The sequence below is a fragment of the Erpetoichthys calabaricus genome, chromosome 1 (genome assembly GCF_900747795.2).
Source record: "Erpetoichthys calabaricus chromosome 1, fErpCal1.3, whole genome shotgun sequence".
NCBI classification, from domain to species: Eukaryota; Metazoa; Chordata; class Cladistia; order Polypteriformes; family Polypteridae; genus Erpetoichthys; species Erpetoichthys calabaricus.
The window spans coordinates 294,097,765-294,119,820 of NC_041394.2; the positions used below are offsets into that span (position 1 = coordinate 294,097,765).

Genomic DNA, 22,056 nt, shown 5'->3' on the forward strand with positions numbered 1-22,056 from the left:
CATGACAAAGTGACTGCTTAATAAATACTATATCATTTTTAAAATAAAACAATGAAAAAAACAGTATATCATGTAAAAAAATACAATTTTTTTAATTATTCACAAAATAAGTTTATACTGTTCATGGTATGTGAAAATTAAAAAAAATAATGCACACATGCAACATACTGAACATTCCTACCTGCTCTGTGAAACGGATAGTAGTCCACAGTAATCTGACTAAAAGACAGCTGCATTGCTCCCCCTGTTATCCTCTTGTTAATCCCTGTTAGATACAGGCATGAAGAGTGAAAACTAAACCAACTCAAATTGACTGCTGCATACAATATAAATATAGTAATATTTTTATATTGATTACAATTGATATACCACTAAATAAATTCCTCTACGAAACATTAAACATAGGGGGATGGAAGAATTTTAAAAATTTTACATTAAAAATTTGATTCAAAATGATTCAATGAAAACTTAAAACATAAAGAAACGTTTTGAACAAATGCATATGTTAATGATGCTTAATGTAAAAAATTATTTTTAACATTTCTCCTTTGATGATGAATACAGAGTTTCAAACTGATCATACTTCAATACTGTACATGCTATTTTTATAAACCAGCTGTGCATAAGAACAGGGAATAAAACTGGACCAACTGGCTGACACTTGGATCAGGTTCTGTGATTTTCATAGGCCATAACAATGCATTAAAAACTTAAGCTTCCTTAACTTATCTTTTTGTTTTAATGATATAAAATAGGCACAGTACCTCTGTCCTTGGCGTGAATGTCATCGCAAATGTGCAGATCTAGATGGGTGATCTGCATGTGATGAGAAGTTTCTTTCACGTCATAGGAGTTAAACATCTTGTCAAAATCATTGTGGTCAGCTGCTGCTGCTGTCTGCTGAGTCTTCACTTGCTGAGCACTTTGGGCCGGAGCAGCATTCTGTGAAGGACAAGCAATGAGAAATGATAAATTATTAGCGGCTAAACACTGATTCGGGCATAACTTGATTACAACTGCGTTGCAAATATTACAAAAGCACAAAATGAATTTGAACACCCTAAAATATAATTATATGAATTATATATAAAATAAATATAACCAGGAAAAGGAAGGAATACAAAATAACGAAGATATTTAGCAAGCATGGGTAAGAAAAACAACCACTAGGGGGCAATGCATTATCACTGTATTCTCTGATAAGGGGTCACAAACTACATTAATTCAGAGGCGAATTTAAGAGTCAACATCATTAACCGTTAAATAATTGTTCATGGTTCAACTACATTTATCATACTAAGACAAACTATCAATAAAATTCTAAATACTAAAACAATTTAGAAAGTTTCATAACTGAAGGAAACTAGCCCAATATAAGGCTCCTTGCATTCTAATGTTTAAATCATTAGGAGTATAATATCTCTTGTTTTTTAATGGCATGGTATACTGGTATATCACAGATCTCCTTAGCCTATGAATGGTCTACCAGTGCATGAGGATGCATGTGAGATGATCGATAAAGAAGGCACTCATTCAGTAATTTAAAAGAAACAGAAAATATGTAGCTAAATGACATTAAGACACAACATTACTGTTTTAAAAACAAAACGATTGACATGTAAAACATGAATGTAAAGCTGTCTCTTCAAAAGAATAGGGAATGAAAATGCAGAAGCAATAAATTTGATAAAAACTGTGATATAAGTCAGCTATTTAGAATTGTCCAAGTAGAATTACAAAAAAGTCCTAGAATATGGCAAAGATAACAAAAAAGCTACTGCTGTCCCTGAATGTATTTAATACCACCTAACAATATACAGAATTCTGAAGTTCCACAGCTGAAGGACCTGTATGATTTGACTTGCTTAGAGTTAACCCTTCCCATCACAGTTGTGGGTTAAATCAGTTATCTCCAGATTTACAATAAAACATCTTTAGCCAATAAGCAACATTGTCTTTTTTTAATATACTGTACTTTCAAAGTTAAATGAAAGAGTAAAGAAAATTCATGTAGGCAGCTAAAACATATTTACTACACTGTTAGGTAACACTAAATGTGTTTTTCCAGTTGCCTCCACTCTTTTTCTTTGGCATCCAACACCCAAGTTGCGGCCAGTCTGCCGTTCGCGTTGTGAAGAGGGGGGCTGAACACACCCCAAAGGAGACGCGGTCGCTACTCCGAAACCCCCTCTTAAATGGTGATACAATGGGAAACAAATACAGTTTTATTTTTTACCTCCTCTTTGCTCGATCAGCTGCTGGATTGCTGCTGCTGCCGTGCCACATGATCTGCATCTAGCACGGCACTTCGAACATTTAAAAGCCTGTACAGCAGCTGTCCTACTCTTTGTCTTTTATTTCCGGCCCTGGCCGTGGTTAAATCTCTTGGCACTCTTGGACGTGAGTTCTTGATATTTTTAGTTTATAATTTAAAAATGGAATAAGAATCTGAAAATATAACAACACATTAAACTTCACTAAATTCTGAAAAGAATGATATCAAACATTTATATGTAGGTTTTCAAATAACCCCGATTTAAAGCGTGACAAAAAATGTGACATAGAAACGTCACATAAAATCGCTACACAAAATCGTTGCACTTTTTAGGCTTGCGATTTTATATATAGAGAGTAGATTAATTAGGAATACCACCATGAAAAACTGAACATTTTAAAAAAAAATGAATGTTTATACAGAAGATGTATTGCCACCAATTCATTTACTGAACTTGCTCAGTGCAATTTCATGGTGGCGAGCAGTCAGAGCCCATTTCTGAATCAACAGGAATAAAGCAGCCACCAAGCCTGGGTAGGGCATCAATTCATTGAAGGGCACATACAGTATTAATACAAGTTTTTAGGGTCATTATCCATATTACTAACCGAGAATGGTAAACCAGATATGGACGCAGGGACCTGCCCGTGGACGCAGGAGACATAGTGCGCAGGCGCCACACAAAGCGCCCCTCCCCAGAGTGAAACGGGAGAGACTACGAACGTGCGCAGGTGCCACACAAAGCCCCCCCCCCCCCCCCGCCCCACAGCGAAACGGGAGAGACTACGAACCGTCTGACATGCCGCAAGCAGGATAAAGCGAGGTCAGAAATAAAAGACAGAGTAGGAAACAAAGTAAAATGTCATAAAGAGGTTAAAGAACGGGGCCAAACACATGGAGAGCAGGTTACAGGAGTCAGACCCATGCCCCAGAGTGAAACGGGACAGACTACGGAGTACACACAGTAACATAAATAAGAAATGAGGCAACGCGCCCATAAACTCAAAAACGAAACAGCGCGATCCACCGAGATCACAGGAGTAATGGCTCAAAAACATCACAGCTCAACTAACGCGCGATCCACCGAGAACGAAGGAGTTACGGCTCAAAAACGACACAGCTCCACTAACAGAAATAAGAAATGAGGCAACGTGCCCACAGCACACAAAAAAGAGGAGTCAAACCCACACCCCAGAGTAAAACGGGACAGACTACGGAGTACACACACTAACATAAATAAGAAATGAGGCAACGCGCCAATAGCACACAAAAAAAGAGGAGTCAGACCCACGCTCCCGAGTGAAATGGGACAGACTACGGAGTCCACAAAGGGTCACACATCAACCCCGAGATTACGGCTCAAAACCGAAAGAGCTCCACTTACAGAAGTAAGAAATGAGGCAACGTGCCCATAGGCAACGACACCACCACACAAAACACAGGAGTCAGCCCCCCGACCCAGAGTGAAACGGTACTGACTATGGACTCCACAAAGGTTGACAAATCAAGCCCGAGATAGTACGGAAAGCGAATTGCAGTATGGAAATCGCCAGACACTACGAAAGGCGCATTCTCCTACAACGCGCAACTGAAATAAACGTCCACACTACACAGCAGAATCCACACACTTCTAAAAAACCGCAAGCAAACACCCGACATCATACAGAAACCCCACAAATACGGACAAAACAACATATTTGAATCACATTATCCCCGCCCCAGAGTGAAATGGGACAGACTACGGAGTCCACAAGGGTTCACAAATCAAGCCAGACATAGTACGGAAAATGAATTGTACTACGGAAATCGCCAAATACTACGAAAGGCGTATTCGCCTACAACGCGCGACTGAAATACACGTACACACTACACAGTAGAATCCACGCACTTCTAAAAAAAACGCAAGCAAACACCTGACATCATACAGAAATCCCACAAATACGGACAATACAACATATTTGAATCACATTATCCCCGCCCCAGAGTGAAACGGGACAGACTACGGAGTCCACATAGGTTCACAAATCAAGCCCGAGATAGTACGGAAAGCGAATTGTAGTACGGAAATTGCCAAATACTACGACAGGCATATTCGCCTACAACGCACAACTGAAATAAACGTCCACACTACACAGCGGAATCCATGCACTTCTAAGAAACCGCAAGCAAACACCCGACATCATACAGAAATCCGACAAATACGGACAAAACAACATATTTGAATCACATTACAGTAATACAATATTAACAGTACAACCACAGATAACACAGGCGCAACACCTGATGGGTAATAAGAATAAACGAACGATCCGTATTACACATACATCATCCTCACACGTACAAACTATACAGCATAGGTGAATCTCATTACAGTGATGCATTATTAACAGTACAGCCACAGAAAACGCTCCATATTAACAGTAACTGCAATCATCCATATTACTTACCCATATTACTAACGGTAAACAGCAGGCACGGGTTCAAAACGCCGGGGGTAGGCAAAAGACAGAATAGACAACAAAGTAAAACGTCATAAAGAGGTTATAATGCAAGGAGGCCAAACACATGCAGAGCAGGTTACAGATAATGAAAACTGCAATTCAAAAGACTCAAACAAAAACGTGGGCACGAAACACATTCAGAGCAAGATACAGAAAATGAAAGCAGAAATAAACGACAGTGTCAAACAAAGAACGTAAACATTGCATTAGCACAAAAAAAGAGAAATTATTACTCTGAGAAATGACTAAACGGCGAATAGTGATCGAATATATGGACACAGGTGATATGTCAGATGTATGTAAATATTGTAAGGCTGTTTTACCTCACATGCATTTATTGCTTACTTTCCAAAACAAATTGAAAACTACTGATGATGTGGATCGCTTTGTCTGTGCTGGAATTCCCAAACCTATCCTGAATTATTGTACACAGTCATTAAACACATGTCTCACGGACCTGATTTAAAGGATTCAGCACATTGGGACTCAAAGGATTCCAAATATTGTTTTTACGTAAGTTCTGAAATAAAAGTGAAATTAATGAAATAGCAAAAATCTTAAAGGTGTGTATCCGGAACACCAAACACAGGGGGTTGGCGAGCGAAGCGAGCAGGGGGCGAAGCCCCCTAGTTGTCTCAGATTCAGAGAACAAGGTGCACGCTGACAACTAGTCATAACATCCAAAATTCACCAGTCAGACTAAGGTGCCTGTCTTTAGGACACAGGAGGAAAACCAGAGAACCTTGAGGAAGACTCACATAGGCATTGGATCTAAACCTACACATGCACACAAACCGAATTCAAGGTTAGTATGCTACTGAGAACAAAGGATGTTTTGTTTGTCCAACAGACACAGTAAATTGCATGCTATTTTCTGAATTAAGTAAATAATATTTTTATAAAACAATATCAGACAATTACTGCAACATCACATTAATTTCACTTTTCATTGTTTGTTAAACAACTATGCCATTATTTGATTTATGTAGTTAGAATATGTATAGTGTACTAGTGAAAAAAATGTATGTAAAGAATTTGAATTGGCAAAATGGTCAACAGTGAAATACAAAGGAGATTACTTTCTCCTGTGATTTTAAAAGGATTAAAGGATTACGAGAAAAAATTGAAGTTATGTTAACATACAGAAATTATAATATATGCACTGTAAACACACACAGTATCTGCTTCAACAGAGTATTGAGAGTATTGAGCAAGGGCTAAAATAATCTGCACAAAATTGCACATTTTGGGGACATGAAACAGGCACACACCTGTCTACATAAGGTCCCACAGTTGACAGTTCATGTCAGAGCACAAACCAAGCATGAAGTCAAAGGAATTGTCTGTAGACCTCTGAGACAGGATTGTCTCAAGTCAAAAATCTGGGGAAGGTTACAGAAAAATTTCTGCTGCTTTTGAAGGTCCCAATGAGCACAGTGGCCTCCATCATCTGTAAGTGTAAGAAGTTCGAAACCACCAGGACTCTTCCTAGAGCTGGCCGGCCATCTAAACTGAGTGATCGGAGGAGAAGGGCCTTAGTCAGGGAGGTGACCAAGAACCCGATGGTCACTCTGTCAGAGCTCCAGAGGTCCTCTGTGGAGAGAGGAGAACCTTCCAGATGGACAACCATCTCTGCAGCAATCCACCAATAAGGCCTGTATGGTAGAGTGGCCAGACGGAAGCCACTCCTTAGTAAAAGGCACATGGCAGCCCGCCTGGAGTTTGCCAAAAGACACCTGAAGGACTCTCAGACTATGAGAAAGAAAATTCTCTGGTCTGATGAAACAAAGATTGAACTCTTTGGTGTGAATGCCAGGCATCACGTTTGGAGGAAACCAGGCACCGCTCATCACCAGGCCAATACCATCCCTACAGTGAAGCATGGTGGTGGCAGCATCATGCTGTGGGGATGTTTTTCAGTGGCAGGGACTGGGAAACTAGTCAGGATAAAGGGAAAGATGACTACAGCAATGTACAGAGACATCCTGGATGAAAACCTGCTCCAGAGCGCTCTTGACCTCAGACTGGGGTGACGGTTCATCTTTCAGCAGGACAATGACCCTAAGCACACAGCCAAGATATCAAAGGAGTGGCTTCAGGACAACTCTGTGAATGTCCTTGAGTTGCCCAGCCAGAGCCCAGACTTGAATCCGATTGAACATCTCTGGAAAGATCTTAAAATGGCTGTGCACCGATGCTTCCCATCCAACCTGATGGAGCTGGAGAGGTGCTGCAAAGAGGAATGGGCGAAACTGGCCAAGGATAGGTGTGCCAAGCTTGTGGCATCATATTCAAAAAGACTTGAGGCTGTAATTGCTTCTCAGTTTTTTTTATTTTTAATAAATTTGCAAAACCCTCAAACTTTTTTCACGTTGTCATTATGGAGTGTTGTGTGTAGAATTCTGAGGAGAAAAATAAATTTAATCCATTTTGGAATAAGGCTGTAACATAACAAAATGTGGAAAAAGTGATGCGCTGTGAATACTTTCTGGATGCACTGTATACAGGTTTAATTTGAGGAGGACAATAAAGAAGCCAATATGAAAAAAATCTACCTTAGTAAAAGGACAAGTGTCTGTATATGTGTGTCCATCTGGTTGTTGGGTTTTTGAAGAAAATTTTAAAATAGGCAAAGCATGTAGAAGAAGGGTCATGAAAATGATAATAAAAATAACAAATAAGAGTTTAACAATAAGAAAATTGGTCTTATAGACCTAGTCTGTTGTCTGACATTATATGCAGGCAACAGCAGCATCGTAGAACCTTTCTTGCATTTCGCTCAGGGCACATGAACAAAGTTTATAGCTGTAATGCTTAACAAATAATAACTTTACGTGGTGGGCAACAGATAAGGGACAATAAATCAACAATAAGGAATCCAGCACAAAAAAAAAGAGGGATGTGATGCATCAGAGCAGGGATGATGAATTGCCTGAAGAAAGGGGTGTGTGACTAAATAAGGATGCCCATGCACACATAATAGCGTAGGTGGTACAGACCTCAGAGAGGCTGGAAGAATGGCACCCGAGGAATGCAGAAGCCACAGCGATGTTATATTTTCATTAGGATTTTTTTTTCTGGTAGGTATTCAATCAAAAATGTATCACAGTAGCCAAGTGATTATTGTTGCCATTTCACAAAACTGTGACAGCTGCACATTCTTCCTGTGAATTTTCACCAAGGGATATCTTACCTTGGTTGTCCAGAGTCATACTGTCAGATCATTTGGAAACTCTAAGTATCCAATATATGGTGGTATCAGTGTATGAAGCCTATTAAGCAACATTTTTAGCCAGAATAAAGGCGAGACATCTGCAACTCTGACCACAAGAAAATAGTTTTGAAAGATATGGATGATGTCACTCTTTATTCAAAATATAAAAGGTCTAATAATTTTGACTGCAAAAGATGTTTACCTTAAGTCCAGCAACATATGGTAATATTATACAAGAAAATAAATGTATGGTTTATTTTTAAGCAGGAGAGTGTAAAGAGTTTAAAATGTAACCAAGACCACTAAGCAAAATAAAGGGGCTTATCATATTATACATCATAGTCAAAGATAGCAGTATGATTTTTTGAATTATACTGGATTATAAAGCTATAACATGCCATTGTTTCAAATTATACTGTATCTCTTAATGTAGCACTATGAGAAATTTGGCCAGAATCCCAGAAGCTAAATCATGTCAAAATGGTGTCATTTACTGACCTCAGACAACAAGACTGGATGCTAAAAATAAGAAGAATTAAAGAAAAAAGATTCACAAAATCACAAAGCAGATAAGCTAAAAGTTACAATTTCGGTTACAGAAAAAAAAACACTTCAGCCTAAGGCAAGGTAACAAATGCAGTCAGCAGCCACACACTTTATCCAAATAGCAAGTCTAAGCTGTTTATGCCATTTGACATGAAATGCTACACAATTTGCATTCAAGCCAAACACACGTACAGTATGTGCCATGATTAAAATTACACGTAAGGCTGCAGGAAAGCCATTATGGAATAGCAAGTCTCATCTGTCAAAATGATGTTACAATGCCCACAGAAAGGTTTTGGATTTTTTTCTAATTTTTTAATGGGGAAATCTCAAATTATAACAAACGGATGCCAGTTTCCTTGTGTTCTTTTTTAGAACTTGAAACATCATTGAAACATCATCGCAGATCAGTTTAAATACCTAGGAGGAAACATCACAAGTAAACACAGAGCTGTTTATCAACAAAATTTTGCTGTCTGCATGGAAAAAATTAAGCAAGACTTGCATAAATGATCTACCCTTCATCTCACTTTAGCTGGAAGAATTAACACTGTCAAGATGAATATCCTTCCTAAGCTTCTTTTTCTATTTCAAAACATTCCAATATACACCAATACATCATTTTTTAAGAAGTTAGATTCAATCATAACTTAATTTATTTGGATTTCAAACCATCCACGTATTCAAAGGGCGAGCCCACAAAGACCTTTTATTACTGGGCGGCAAATATACAAGCTATAAAAACCTGGACTGACACAAATAATTCAACATACAGGCTTGGTCTGCAATAGAAATAAAATCCTGCAGTACTTCTTTATATTCCTTGCTTTGTACCCCAATAAGTACAAGCTATCGCCAATATACTAACAACCCAATTGTGCTTCATTCACTCAGAATATGGAACCAATGTAGGAAGTATTTTAAGATAAGAGAAATTTTTATCTGTGGCACTTCTGCACGATAACCACCTTTTTCCACCCTGTCAAATGTACACAGATGTTAAAGTATGTAAAACATCCACAATATCACTTAGAGATCTGTACATAGACAACGTCTTTGCATCCTACAAACTATTACAATACAAATTTAACTTTCCAGCAACACACTTATTTCACTACCTCCAAATCAGAAACTTTGTTAAACAAAATCTACCCAATTTTCCTCACCTCCCACCAACCTCTATTCCGGAAAAAAAATTGATCAGTCTTGAGGACTCAGACAGCATTTCTGTAATATATAAAACCTTTCAAAAGTCCCTCCCTTTCAAAGATCCCAGAGTACTGTGGGAAAAGGATCGAATACTCAACATTTCAAACAAGGAGTGGAAGGCAGCCATGCATAGAATTCACTGTAGCACCATATGCTCAAAGCAAGCAATTATTCAACTTAAAATTATATATCAAGCATGTCTTGTTTAAAATTGTCCAAACTGCAAACGTTGCAATCAAGTTCCACCCTCACTGGGCCACATGTTTTGGACGTGCACTAAATTAACATCATTTTGGACCAAAATCTTTAAATGCCTATCAGATAGCCTTGGTGTTACAATCCCTCCTAATCCACTAACAGCTGTGTTTGGTGTACTCCCAGATGGGCTTAAAGAGGAGAAGGACAAACAAACTGTGATTGCCTTCACTATACTACTGGCACGTAGACTTATCTTGCTCAACTGGAAGAATCCTAACTCACCTCTTTTAAGTCAGTGGATAACTGATGTAATATACTATTTGAAATTGGAAAAAATCAAATTCTCTCTTAGAGGATCTGTTCAAAACTCTTTCACCTGGCAGGATCTAATCAATAACATTTTAGAGTAAGCACTTAAATTGAGGAAGTGGATTCACTTCCCTTTTTTACTCTATTTATTATTATTTATTTATTTTTCCTACTATTAAAGTTTTACTCTGTTGGCCTAGCTCTCTTTCTCATGGGTGGGGGCTGATTTGTGAACCATTTATAGTGAGATACCTTTCTTTTGACAATGGCAAATTTCTATTCATTAATACTCTTTTCTGGATAAAAAAAAAATGACACCAAAATCTATGGAAGAATTTGACCCTGCTGTATGAGTTATTTTCAGTTTTTCAGTTTCAGTTACAGAGAGTAACAGAGGCTAGAAGAAAGCAATAACTATTATTGGTGAAATTAGCTCTTTGTCAAATATAACAAATGTCAAGCATGGTAACATGCACACATTGTAATAAATATGATGTGATTTGTTTATTTTTATTTTCATGCTTGCAACTTGAGGGAACAAGGGTCTTGAATTCCTTTACAGATCAATGGCCATGACTGGGCTCTCGGTGACCTTGTGATGGAAACAGCAGCTTTAGAAAATCAATGAATAGATTTCAGGAGAAACACATCAGTGTACATAAGGTTTTAACAATAAAAGTGCATGTTTAAGTAGATACTACATGGCTTTTTATGTAAAACCATGAAATTACTGAAGAAACATGGATTTATGAAGGTATATAAACATTTCTTGTTTGTTGAATGTTCAAAGGAGTACAGTCTCATCCATCAGTAAGAAGCAAAAAAGAAATAAGGACTCATTTAGACTCTCCCCAGAGCAGACTGTAATCCCAAACATTAACCTGGTCATTTAAGTGGACAAGAATCCAATGACAATGCAGCCAAAACTGCAGAGTTTTGAAATATTTGAAATTTGTGCACAGTATTTTCAGTTATGTGGTTACCCTGAAAAACACTGCCACATAACAGGGAACCTGAACTTGACTGGAATGAATGCATCTCTGAGAAAATATATCAAATGATTCTCTCTACCCCCATTTAACAAAATCCTAACCATGACACAGAATTGTGCTGGAAATGTTCTGGAAATAAATGTTCCTCAGCACCAAATAAAGCAACACTTCCAAATAAGAGTCCTTGAGCAGCCAGGCCAAAGTTCAAAACTGGATCCCTAACACAAACTTGACAGTATGAACAAATAAGCAAGGAAGAATGGATGCGAGTCTACAAATCCAGTCGAGCAAAGCTCATGCATATATACATACAAAATGTAACAAGAATTTTGCCATTACTCAACCCTAAAAACTTTGTAATGTCAAAACGAAAAAGAATTCAATAGGTCATACAAGATTAATCATGTAAATTTGACTCCCTCTGAACCATCTAATTTTGTTTAGATGACACATGATGCGATTAATGGAGTTTACCTGTGTGCTGTCAGGGTGTTTCACATAACTTTGAATTCTTAAGACAATTAACATTTTCTAAAGCAATAGAAATTTCTCTGAAATGAAGAACAGCAAATAAGCCACATCTAGGTACTGCAGTTCATTCTGCAACTTGAAGAAGGGCACTGATTGGACTGTGGGATAACCAAAGGTCTATAACTTTGAAATAATAAAGGTGTGCTTAAAACATATTGGCTTAATGGGAATATGGCAACATTTTCATCAAGTCTGGATATAAGATACCGGAAAGAATGTAGTGGGATCTGAGGCTCGGTGAAGTGAGTGGTGTACTGACTGACCAGAAAGAAATTGGGATCAGATAGTTTTGGGGTTTTTTTTCTCTCCTCAGATGCAATCTTGAAGGTGCACACTGTTTTGAATTCGTTCTCAGAAATTTTAAGAAACAGAGTAGGGCTGGAGTTTCAATTGCTAACCAGAACAATATACTGTAATATATAAACTTTAGGTACATTTTGGCTAGCTGTCTGCTTTGCTTCCATTCCTATTTTATTAAATAGAAGCAGCCTTTAGTAACTTAGGAGTATGAGTAAAGAAAAATGCACTCAATGAAAGCCAAGCTACACCCATGATTTGACATAATTTAAGAAAGTTTGTGAAGCATAATTCTTGTCAGGATTCATCAAAACACACCTGGAGCTTACAGTTGTGGCCAAAAGTTTTGAGAATGACACAAGTATTGGTTTTCACAAAGTTTGCTGCTTCAGTGTTTTTAGATCTTTTTGTCAGATGTTCCTGTGGTATACTGAAGTACAATTACAAGCATTTCATAAGTTTCAAAGGCTTTTATTGACAATTACATTAAGTTTACGCAAAGATTCAATATTTGCAGTGTTGGTCTTTCTTTTCCTAGACCTCTGCAATTCACCCTGGCATGCTGTCAATCAACTTCTGGCTGAGAAGCAACCCCACACATGAATGGTCTCTGAATGCTTTACTGTTGGCATGAAACCGGACTGATGGTAGTGCTCACCTTTACTCCGGATGCCCCAAACAATCCGAAAGGGGATTCATCAGAGAAAATGACCCCAGAACCTCAACAGTCCATTCCTTGTACCTTATGCAGAATATCAGTTTGTCCCTGATGTTTTTCTTGGAGAGAAGTGGTTTCTTGCTGCCCTTCTTGACACCCTGCCATCATCCAAAAGTCTTTGCCTCACTGTGCGTGCAGATGCACTCACACCTGCCTGCTGCCATTCCTGAGCAAGCTCTGAACTGGTGGTGGCCCCCGATCCCACAGCTAAATCAACTTTAGGAGATGGTCCTGGCACTTGCTGGACTTTCTTGGGTGCCCTGAAGCCTTCTTCACAACAATTGAACCTCTCTATTCGAATTCAGTCAGCATAACAGAATGATCTCCAGCCTTGTCCTCATCAATACTCTCACCTGTGTTAACAAGAGGATCACTGAAATGATGTCAGCAGGTCCCTTTGTGGCAGGGCTGAAATGCAGTGGAAATGGGTTTTTGGGATTAAGTTCTTTTTCATGACAAAGAGGGACTTTGCAATTAATTGCAATTCATCTGATCACTCTTCATAACATTCTGGAGTACATGCAAATTGCGTTCATAAAAACCGAGGCAGCAAACTTTGTGAAAATTAATATTTGTGTCATTCTCAAAACTTTTGGCCACAACTATATGTGAAATGATTGGCTTACAGAGACACGAATGAATTGTATTAATCACAAATTAGGGTAGGCTAAATTTTCTTGTTGCTTTTGCAGTAAGAATATGCCCTGAAAAGTAGCAATGGAAAAAGGATAAAAATGAAAAAAAAACTACTTGCTTCCATACAATATAACTGAGCATGAAAGATTTGCACTAGTTAAAACATGTTCAGATAATTAACTGTTGCATGCTTGAAATTGAATAAAACAGAATGAACAGTGGTTCTTACATTAATCTGATGGTTTTTTTTTGGAAAGGTCCATGTATTACACCATGTAATCATAAAACAATCAAAAATTGAACTACTGTAAGCTAGTAATAAAATAGATGAACCATATTACACATATGTACCTGGGGATCACCTTCCTAGTTGTGTTGAGGTAAGCGGTACCACAGTGGGACAAGAATGGCAGCTATTGCTAATGGTTTCTCCCTTTCCACCTACAGCTTCCAGAAGCCACCAGGAGAGGGCAACTGACTCAACTGCATTGCCCAGAGCTGGCCTTAATAAAGACCCAATGGTCTCCAGAGGAAGTTGTCTGCTTTTTGGACCCAAATTCGGCCTGGAGCAAGCTCCAACATGATTTCTGAACCTCCCTATCGGAAACTGTTTTCTGTTGAACTGGCCAATGCGTCATAATTTTCTATTGTTGGTGCCACTGGGCACGGTTTTTATTTGTTGTTTTTTATGCTAATTAAAAAAGGATACCTGGCTGTTGCCCCAATATTGCTAAGCAGTTCATGCAATGGTACTTGCATGTTCACCGTCATTTTCCTTCCTAAGAATATATAAAATGACAAATCTTAGTGTTATCTTGATCTGAACTGTTTATGTGACACTTGCAGAAATTTTACCATCACAACATACTGAAGTATATAATGGTTTCAGAAAGATATTTTTTTCAATAAAAAAAACAGACATATGAAATGGCTATAAAATGACCACTAATATTTTGGCCTTAAAGCTACTGCAAGTACTTTGTTTTATGAAAGTGTAAATTGCACATGAACCAGAAAAAAAGAACAGATATTAATCACAGAGTCCAGCAGGTTTCCTGTATATGCTTATAATGCACTTTTAACATTTCCTGTCATTAATCACGTACACATCCAATTAACATGCAGGCAGGTAAGTGATTAGCTACAAATGAAGCAGCAAACTTTCAAGCTCAATCCTTTACCTATTACATCACTTTTTTTTTTCTTTTAGAAGGCGATGAAGGAGTAAATGTTCCCTTATTAACTTGATGTACAACATGCAACTGCCTAATTATAGTGTTAATTATACTATAAATGGTTCATGGTGCTATTAGTCTGCATCAATGTATTAAAAGCTAAGTAGAAGCCTGAGCATTTTAAGAGAAAGAAATACGCACATAATTACATGCTGCAAAATACGTGGCCAGCAGGGGAGAATGATGCAATGTCTCTTGCAGCATGAGTGTACGGATGAAAATGTTGGATCTGTCTATACATTTGTGGACAGATAATTTAAATATTCACTCATATATTACATGTACACATTGGCATTTATTTAAATATCTGATGATGTATCCAAACATATCTTCAAATAACAACATCAAAGTACAATGTTTTCCACACTTTTACAAATATTAGGTGAAGTGACACACTTGTGTTGTGCAGGTCTAAGCCACTATGCCTTATGCCCAAAAGTACAATTTGCTGAGATGCACAAATGTTTAACACTTATTTCAAACACTGCTTACATCAGTAGTTGGGTTTGAATGTTTTATCTTGATTTCTATTCCCACTTCTCAGCTCCATTAGTGCTTTTGTCAGAAAGTCAATTGTGTGTCTCATTCAGGAAAACAAAACAAAAATGAAAGAGTTAAAACCACCAAGAAGCCTTGTAAAAATATTTTGATCAGCACACTCTGGCAACTTAAAATGCAAGTGAAGGTCCTTTGTTTTTGTCAAAATTGGATAGCCTCATTAAAGAAGTGCTGCCAAAGTAAACTCTGTCATCTGTATCCTACCCAGCCTGGGGCTTCTCAGTTAAGCATAGACTGGTACACAGTTACTTGGGCTGTCTTTATACAAATATTAGTTATGCTGGAGACACCGGTCCAATGTGAATAAGCAAAAACAAATATCCCATATTAGTAATGCTTCAAAACTAAATGAACTAGCTACTAGGCCTAACTCTACCCCGTTTTGTATGACATATTATTAAACACCATATTTTGCTTTTTCTCACTTTTTATCCAGCAGCTTCCATGTGCTGATGTCAAAATCCAAACAACACTGCACTTGGTCTTTAGGAGAGATGTACTTCCATCATGACACGTATTTGTGAAACAAAATACCATTTCCACAGCAACACTAGTAAATGGCCTCAGGCCAGATGTTCATGATCAGCAAACCAAAGTTCATATCCACTGTAAAGCAATTACACAATTCCAAATCTTACTTTTCCAATAGTTTATCACAAACAAAGTCTAAGCCAGTGATTCTCAAACTGTGGGGCATGCCCAAAAAAGGTGGCGTGAATGTTGCCATATGTGGCGTAATTTTGCTATTCGTAGGGAAATTTTAAACTTGTAGCGGTGTATCGGCAGCAAAAAATATAGGAATAAATTTTACTAGGGTTTCAAAAAATGTTAGGGGGGGGCACGATTAAAACTGTTATGAAAACTCGGGTTGCAAATACTTAAAGGTTGAGAAACACTGGTCTAAGCAGTCAATGTGTGCCTGTCTTTAAGAAGCGGTCTAAAGCATCCACTTTGGAGTAGACACTCTCACTGCAAGTCTAAGCAGCCAAGAGTTCCCTGTCTTCCATAGAGACACACTCTTAACTGACTGTATTTTAAGCAGTCTAAAGTAGCTACACAACTTGTTGTTTTTGGTTCAAAACTCCCCCACCCCCCCCAAACGAAAACCTCCCCAATGCAAGTTTAAAGGGAGCAGTCACTTCAACACCACCACAAAACACTGCCGAGCTGTTTACAGATTTCACACTACAATTCTCCATGAATAAGTGAGTCCACAGTAAAACTTTCAATTTTAACTTTCTACATTTAAACTTTACATATTGGTTCATTTTTACCCCTTGAACAGAGCTCAGAATAAGATCATCATCCTTGTTGGAATGTTGGAACCATTTTATTTCTAAGCCGGCAATCAGAAGTAAGCTCCAAGATGGTATCAAAAGAAAAACACAAACTATACTAACCAAAGCAGCTCCTTTATCAAGACTCGGGGCATTTTACCTTTCTACAAGCTGAAAGATTTCCAGCTTAACCATTACTCTTTAGCTGTCAATAGTTTCAAGTGTCCTTTATAAGGTTAGGTTAGAGGAGGCTGCAGAAATGGCAACATATTAATGGCTTTTTAAAGATACAAGAAAGAGCCAGGTAACCAAGTTTGTGCATTTTTAGGTTAAGGGAAAAGTTGCAGCCTTCATGGACTATTATTGATTAAGAAATAATATGCTGCAGTGCAGACAAAATACATGTTCTGGACCCTCTTAGATAAACCATGAAATCATGCAGGGACAATGACTGCCAATAGCCATTATGCCGGGTTTATACTTAATACGATGCGACGTGTGCGCCTGTGAACGCTAAGGCTAGGCAAGCGTTGTATTGTTTATACTTGCACACAAACTTTACCCAATCTGGAAGATTCCACCAGGTGGCAGTGCAAGATATCATCATGGTGAGAACAGGTTCGGCTTCGCCGTGTTGTGAATTGCCTTAAACATCCATTAAATTCCAAGGACACCTTACCACAATATCTCTGAAAAGGATGGACATTTAATGATTAAATCGATCAATCCAGGGATGTGCCCATTCCAGCTAGCATTGGGCATGAGGCAGAAACAATCCCTGGACGGGGCATCAGCTCATTGCAAAGTGAATACAAGCACACACATACACTAGCATTATTTTAGCATTACCAAATCCCCAAACCTGCATGTCTTTGGAAGGAAACCGGAGCACACTGTGGAAACCCACCAGGAAAACATGCAAATTCCAGGCAGGAAACACCAGGGACAGCAGCGCTATGCTCCGCCACCGTGTTGCCCCAATATGTGTGATTATTAACAGAATTCATTATTTAAATTAAGTTAATAATTTAGCTGTAAAATATAATATTCACAGTTTAATGCATTTCATCATGAAAGTGATATAAAGTATAAATTTAAGGATTCTAAATGTGCAGAGAGCTGGAATATCATAAATTTAATGTGTTCTGTGTGGTGATCTATTGCTGCTTGCTGCTGCTGTCAGGTCAAGAGGAAGGCCCAAAAGCATGTAACAATTAACAACTGGGTCGGTTTTAAGATGACGTTTACGACGGTCTACTTTAATGACAAAGTAAACTACGAGATTGAAGTGGACATTTCGAGATTTAAGCTAAAATTTCCACTTCAATCACAAAATACACCTTTTCACTGTGTCCCTAACTTGTTTATCTCTGTTGCTCAAATATGCACTGTACATTCTGGTGCTGTTGTGAACGTGCAAAAAAAGGACTTCAGATGATATGTGAGATCTTTAAAATGTATCTTGTTATTACGATGGGGAATATGCAACGCTTAAATATAAAAGCATTCATCAAACATTGAAGCACACGCATCGATCCTGTAGGATCCGCATAGTGGCTTTCTGTCACATGTAGATAGTAAACAGAGACCCTGACATCATGTTCCGACTTTATCACACTGCGCCCCCCGACTTTTTGCTGGTATTGCAACTCGTGCACGCGTCACGTTAATTTCTGAGGCTGTGCTCAGAGGATGCGTCAAATGAATACTGGAAACGCGTGGCAGCCATGATGTGTGCACATACACATTCTGAGTGTGAAGTATAAACCGTCCCTTAGCATAAATTAGATGCAAGGTCTGAAAGCAAGAGTCTTTCTTTCTGTTTAATGAAGCTAATAAATTTGCACATTATCTTTTTTATATGGTTGCATGCACATGATTCATTAGCAGCAGCAGGTATGGTTTTACTGGGCCCACCCATTATTTGGAGTCCAGCAACAGAGAGAAAGACTCATGAAGCTACACGAGTAATGCAAAATGCAAAATGAGTCCCTCACCTCTAAATAAAATATATGTTAAATCGTTTCCCCACAGGCATTCTATTTGTTGTTTGCCTCAATTCAGCAGTGTAAGGATTTGGAGATCAGCAATTGCTGATGTAAAGTAGAACTGCAAACTTCCTATTGTCAAAAAGTATAAAACCTACATGCAGAAATACAAGTCTAATGGTTTAAATAAGCGTAACTGTGCTGATCATCTGATTGGTTGCCAAGCTTACGGGGATAATGACACAAAGAAGAACAATTAAAAGTTAAAAGAAGTATAAAAAATATTAACAAACCTACAACAGAAAAATAGAACCACTCACTCATCTATATCCAACTGACTTAACAGTGATTGATTGGGCATCTTTGAAATCAAACTTTGGTAGATCTTAAGTTAAATGCATTTCAAAATGCAAACCATAAAGCAATATGTCACATGAAGGGAGATAAGGAACTTAGCATAAACCACCTAGTCATATAGCTAAAGCTGAGACCCCCATAGCATTGATGTTTTAGGTTCCTGTACAATCTTTGTAATATCTTTGTAATCCGTTCTGCCTCCAGTTATTGCATTGTTGACACATTTGTGATAAATTGTTAAAAGCTATTGCATATCCTAGTTAATACCTTCATTCATCCAACTGTTTCAAAAGCTGGTTAACAGATTGAGGTTGAGGTGACACTGTGTGAATATGTGCAACATAGGAAGCTAAACCACCATAGCAACACATACACATTTGCTATTCTCTGAGACAGCGATAACATGTCTTTGGATGCACAGTCACTACCTTGGAAGTGAATGAAAAAATTCTGCTCACAAGAAATAGTGTCAGTTGCAGCTTTAAAACTGTATATGCATAGAAGATACAACAGTATGGAAGAAGGCTCAATGAACTACATAGAGTAAATATTACAAGAAGTACCTCAAAGAACACATACCTGTGTTGTTTCAGAAGCCAAACTTTTCCTTTGTTGAGCAGACTTTTCCATTGCTTCACTTAAAGATTTTGCATACTGCACCATGGCTTTCAATTGGGAATCAGTAAGGACCCACAGCAGATCATCCAAAATCAAAATCAACTTGGATGCCACCACATTGCAATCTTTCAGCTGTTAAGAAGACAAGGAGTTAACTCACATCTAACAGCACTCATTTATAAATAATTTGTTTAAATTGAAAATGCATGTCTACATGACAGATTTATAAATTAACTAGTTTATGAATTTTAACTGTAGATATGAAGGAGCTGTATATTTTCAGTTTAGCCAATTACAGGTTAAGAGCTGACCTGGCAGAAATGTTTAAATTATCAAGGGAATCAGCACGGTGGATTCAAGCTGTTACTTCAAAATGAGCTCTACGACAACGATATGAGTGCACAGATGGAAGCTTAAGGGTAATTTTCTCATAAATTTTAGAAAGTATTCCTTTAGCCAGAACGCCATAAATTCACAAAAAACATTAATAAGCATTGTAGTTCTCATTGGCACTCTGGGGATCTTCAAATCTTGACAGCTCAGAGGTAATAAAAGTGAAAAAACACTGTAATAACACAGTGAACATAATCTTGTATTAAGTTGCAAGTACTGCATGATGCTGTCTCTACTTCTGCTTTGTTTCTCTATGTCCAAACTCTCTGAATTACATCTAACAATCAAGAGAAAAGCACATAAGTGACTCTACATTATGTTTTAAAATGCACTCCTCATGGATACTTGAAGTAAATGTGCATCATCGACTTACTGTGCATGTAAGATGAATTTGAAAATAAAAAAAAACATAGCATTCTTTGTATAAGTTAAAAAATATTCAGCTTTTATTAAAGAACAAAATATTTAATACATGTTGATTCAATTAATTATCTTAGACTGAACACACATCATAACACTGATCTGGACTGGATAGTCTATATATACTGTATATATACATATATACTGTATATATATATATATCTATTTCCTGTGTATAAAACAATGATGTACAGCAATTTTACAGTGAAACAATAAAAACAAATCAACAGTGGAACTACCAAGGCCTTTACAGAGGTTATATGAAAAGATTTTTTTTCAGGAAGCCTAAATAAAGACCAGTGTTTTACTTTAAATAGCTCCTCTGTATAGTGAATACCATCTCAAAGAGTTTTGCAAGGGCAGAGCTATTTTGGAATTATTTATATTTATGCACCTTGTTTAGCATTATACAGTCTGTCCACAGCCTCAGACTTAAAATAACAGTAGAGTCTTTAAAATAAAAACTGACATGGGAAAAACTATCATTTAACATAACTTTTTTAGAATTTAAGTTAATTTTCTTCAACCTGTTTAAACTAATTCAGGGTAGCAGAGGCTGGTGCATATCCCAAATGTACTGGAAGGAATCATCTGTGGACAGGGTGCCAGGCCATTGCAGGGCCCACTCCCACACAAAAACCAGGGCCAACTTCTCCATGTAGACAAGGGGAGAACATACAAAATCAAAAGATAATGACTGGAATTTTAATACCAAGATGCTGTATCTGTGAGGCAGCAGGACTAAACACTGCATCATCATGCTATTCATGCATCAATTACTTTCAGTAAATTATTAAAACTATACATAATTTAAGAACTATCAGCAATAATCAGGTATTAATAACAGATATCAGCAACAAAATTTGAAATTAATCTTATGTGGAGTACAACTGCTGGTAATGTTATTAAAAGCTTACCCTTCTCTTTAGTGTTACTCTTATTTTGGACTGATTAGTGATCAGACGAACTGGTGCACTGAGGATTTCATGTTCTCCACTCTGAATAGCATCTGCTTCAATTCTGATCATCTGCCAGCTTATTTCTTTAAAGGTCAAAATCTAGGAAGGAAAAAATGATTTAAATACACATGTAAATATGGAATTCAATGCATACAAGAAAAATAATTCTTACACCGAATCTACTCTGAATATCCTGGAAAAATACTTGTAAGCATGCTTCCTTATTGAACCAAGAAAGATGGTATCAAGTGCTTTGAGAATTATAAGGAATGTATTTAGTTTATTCAATAAAACATGCTGCTGTTGTATTTTACTAGCAGTCACTTAATTCTCAAAAAAGGATTCACTATTTCACATTATGTGAAGGGATAAAGGCAGAGGTAAGTAAAGAGAGTAAATAAAGTCTTAAGAAATTTTAAATAAAAGATTGTTAAAATTATCTTAATCTTCGTGGTTAAGGAAGCAGTATCAACAGTAGGATGGGATGGCATGACAATTGTGCACGGGACACAAAAATGCACACTCACAAAACTATGTGGTAACCAAAGGGCGTTGGAAAAATGTATAGCCATGTAAGGAAAACATAATGCTAAGAAAAGTACTATACAGAAATTAAGAGAAACCACAAAGCCATGTACATTAAGTAAAAGTGTAACTGTGCGCTACAATTTATTGTTGCACAGTATGAGCAATCCTTTGCAATATGTCTTAAAGAAGGAACTGGCCATATGTCGGCAACAGCCGTTGTAGGCAGCAGTTTTGATGGAAATATCTTGATTTAGACATAGGAGTGGGCAATATGGCCAAAAATCTATTTCATGTTAA

At 37.5% G+C, this 22,056-nt stretch overlaps 1 protein-coding gene across 1 annotated transcript in view; it reads right to left on the bottom strand.

Moving 5' to 3' along the window:
* bltp3b (bridge-like lipid transfer protein family member 3B) overlaps positions 1 to 22,056 on the bottom strand; it is a 243,416-nt gene that overhangs the window by 90,883 nt on the left and 130,477 nt on the right. Inside the window, exons 6-9 of the mRNA XM_028816858.2 lie at positions 21,190 to 21,330; positions 19,421 to 19,591; positions 765 to 942; positions 182 to 265 (exon numbers count right to left, since the gene is read on the bottom strand). Coding sequence (XP_028672691.1) covers positions 182 to 265; positions 765 to 942; positions 19,421 to 19,591; positions 21,190 to 21,330 — 574 coding nt within the window. The remainder of the gene's footprint in view (positions 1 to 181; positions 266 to 764; positions 943 to 19,420; positions 19,592 to 21,189; positions 21,331 to 22,056) is intronic.